The following is a 2714-nucleotide window of genomic DNA, read 5'->3' on the forward strand; positions in this document are numbered from 1 at the left end:
TGTCCAGGAACGAGAAGGAAGGGGTCCACCCAAAAAAGCCGATACCAACCACGGAGTAAGGGTGCTTGCAGTATCTGGCAGTCAAATTACGCCCCAGGATATTGCGCGAGCAGCATCCCCTACTAGCGCAGAAGAATACTGCGCCTACACCTAAGGCGTGGAGGGCTCTCCTCCGCGTCATACAATATCTCAAAAGGAACGAGCGACCTTGGCATCTTATACGAAGGCCACAAGAACGAGATCGATGAATTCCCCAACGCGTCATATCTGCCGATAGGTTATACAGATTCGGATTGGGCAGGACCGTTGAACGGCGAACGCAAATCTACTTCAGGCTTCATATTCAAGTTAGCAGGTGCACCGATTTCATGGCGTTCGTCCAAACAACCTTGTGTTTCTTTAAGTTCAAATGAGGCAGAATACGTGGCACTTAGCGAAGCAGTACGCGGAGCAACGTGGTTGCGCAATATGATGATGGAACTAGGATTCGTTACAGCAAAGGACCCCTTGCCTATCAGGGCAGATAACAAAGGTTCAATCGACCTAGCTACCGTTGCCGCGATCACGGCACGCAGCAAGCATATCGACACTCGCTTCCACTATTCTCGCACGCAATTGAACGAAGGCGTTATTTCTATTAAACACGTTCCCACTGAGGATATGGTAGCAGACGGATTAACCAAACCTCTGGGCACAGTGGCATTTAGGCGTTTCATTGATTTACTAGGACTTTTCGCTGGTAACAGTGAGAATGATTAAATTTCTGTATGTAGCATGATTTTGGGATGATCCAAGTTGAGATAGCTAGCATGGAAGATTCGTAGGAACACATCACGCACGTTGGCGCGTGGGGGGGTGTTGGGCACTAGTTGCCCAGGCGGCCCTCCACCGCACGTGATTACCCCTATATATAGTTAGCTAGCGATCGCACAATGAGAAGATCAACCATCCCACAGATTGTGGGAGGATAACGTTGTTGTCATTACTAAAACTAACTACGCGAGAGCAACACAATATGTTGGGGGGCACGTGATAGGGTAGCCGTAGTACCACTAACACCCCCCCGTGCTACGGCGCCGCCAAAGCTCTGCCGCCCGGGGGCCCCCCCCTTGCTCAATTCTTCTAAAAACGCAATAATAATTAATTACAAGAATCAGACCCTGATTTCCTCTTTGGGAATAGGCTCCCGTATGGCAATAACCGTAAAAAACAGGATAACACAAGCAAAATCTGTAAACTCCCGTATCATCATTACCTTCACCCCTTCTTGCCAATTTCCATTAAGCCAATCCTCTTAACAAATTCTTCGAAGGCAGGCCTTGCCAGTGGCTTGGTGAGGCCGTCAGCTATATTGGCCGTAGAACCAACGTGTTCCATCATGATTTCGCCTTTTTCAACCAGATCGCGAAGGATATGGTATCTGATCTCGATGTGACGTGACCTCCTTGTCAAGGACTCCCCTTTTGCTAGATCTATCGCGCCCTTGTTGTCAACTCGCAGGTGCGAGCATACCTTCGCTTTCCCTTCTACTAATCCAGCATCAAATAACATGTCATTCAGCCAGATCACTTCGCACGCTGCCTCACTTGCCGCGATATACTCCGCCTCAGTGGTTGATTTTGCACCTGAAGTTTGCCGTTGCGATCGCCACGAGATTGGTGCTCCGTTTAGCATGATAATGTAACCTGTAGTTGACTTGTATTGGGGGTCCGCCCCTGCCCAATCTGAGTCGCTGTACGCGACAGGATTGAGTCCCTCAACCATCTCCTTCTTGTATAGGATAACGTGATCCTTCGTTTTCTTGACATAGCGTAGGACGTGTTTTAATGCCGCCCAGCATTTCTTGTGCGGACGCGAGTTGAAACGTGAGAGGTAGTTGACCGCGAATGCCAGATCTGGTCTGCTGCTTGACACCAAATACTGCAGCGATCCTAAGCCTTGACGATATCTAGTAGCAGTAAAATCGTCATCTAACCCGCTATCTTCATCTGGTGAGAATTCTAGGCGTATGCCGGCCGCCATCGGCGTGCTGGCCGGGTTGACCTTGTCCATTCCAAAATCCTCAAGGATCTCATCGATATAACGGTTCTGGGTAACCGCTAGGTCGCCGTTCATTTGACGTTTGACTTCCATTCCAAGGTAGGGCTTGTTCTCTTCGACATCCTTTGTCTCAAACCTTTTAGCAATCTCTGCCAATATCCAGTCTAATTGCTGCTCTTGGGGTCCCGTTACCCGACAGTCATCGACGTGCAATGTCAGGTAGATCTTGCGAATAGGGTGATATAAGAATCCGCCATCGTACGGCGAGATTTTGAATCCTAGAGTGGTGAGGTGTTCCGTCGCAAGGAAATACCACACCCTCGCTGCTTGCTTCATCCCGTAAAGGCTCTGGCGGAGCAGGCCAACTAGGCCCCCCCTGCCGTGCTTAATCCCTGTAGGCAGTTGCATATATACCATCTCGTGTTGCGGCAGTATGCCGTTCAAGAACGCGGAGACGTAGTCGATCGCCTTGGCTTTCCACCCCTTTGCTGCTGAAATCGCGAATAAGCTCCGGGACGTGGGTCCTGATACCACCGCAGCGTACGACTTTGTATAGTGGACTCCTTGCTGTTGAAGGAATCCCCTAACCACAACAGCGAGCTCTAAACCGGATTGTCTCTCCCTTACTGTTCTAATTGTCGATCAAACACCCATTTACCAGTTAAGATATCCAT

At 49.6% G+C, this 2714-nt stretch overlaps 2 protein-coding genes across 2 annotated transcripts; both read right to left on the reverse strand.

Moving 5' to 3' along the window:
- Positions 1–278: 278 nt before the first annotated feature.
- HCAG_04865 (predicted protein) lies at positions 279–983 on the reverse strand (the record flags this gene model as incomplete). The annotated part of the gene is made up of 3 exons (XM_001540975.1): positions 279–599; positions 840–904; positions 947–983. The coding sequence occupies 3 exons, from the start codon at positions 981–983 to the stop codon at positions 279–281; spliced, it is 423 nt and encodes a 140-aa protein (XP_001541025.1).
- Positions 984–1257: 274 nt separating this feature from the next.
- Positions 1258–2714, reverse strand: HCAG_04866 (predicted protein; the record flags this gene model as incomplete). The annotated part of the gene is made up of 2 exons (XM_001540976.1): positions 1258–2666; positions 2699–2714. 2 exons carry the CDS (start codon positions 2712–2714, stop codon positions 1258–1260), a joined length of 1425 nt encoding a protein of 474 aa, XP_001541026.1.

The sequence above is a fragment of the Histoplasma capsulatum genome, genomic scaffold (genome assembly GCF_000149585.1).
Source record: "Histoplasma capsulatum NAm1 scaffold_4 genomic scaffold, whole genome shotgun sequence".
NCBI classification, from domain to species: domain Eukaryota; kingdom Fungi; phylum Ascomycota; class Eurotiomycetes; order Onygenales; family Ajellomycetaceae; genus Histoplasma; species Histoplasma mississippiense.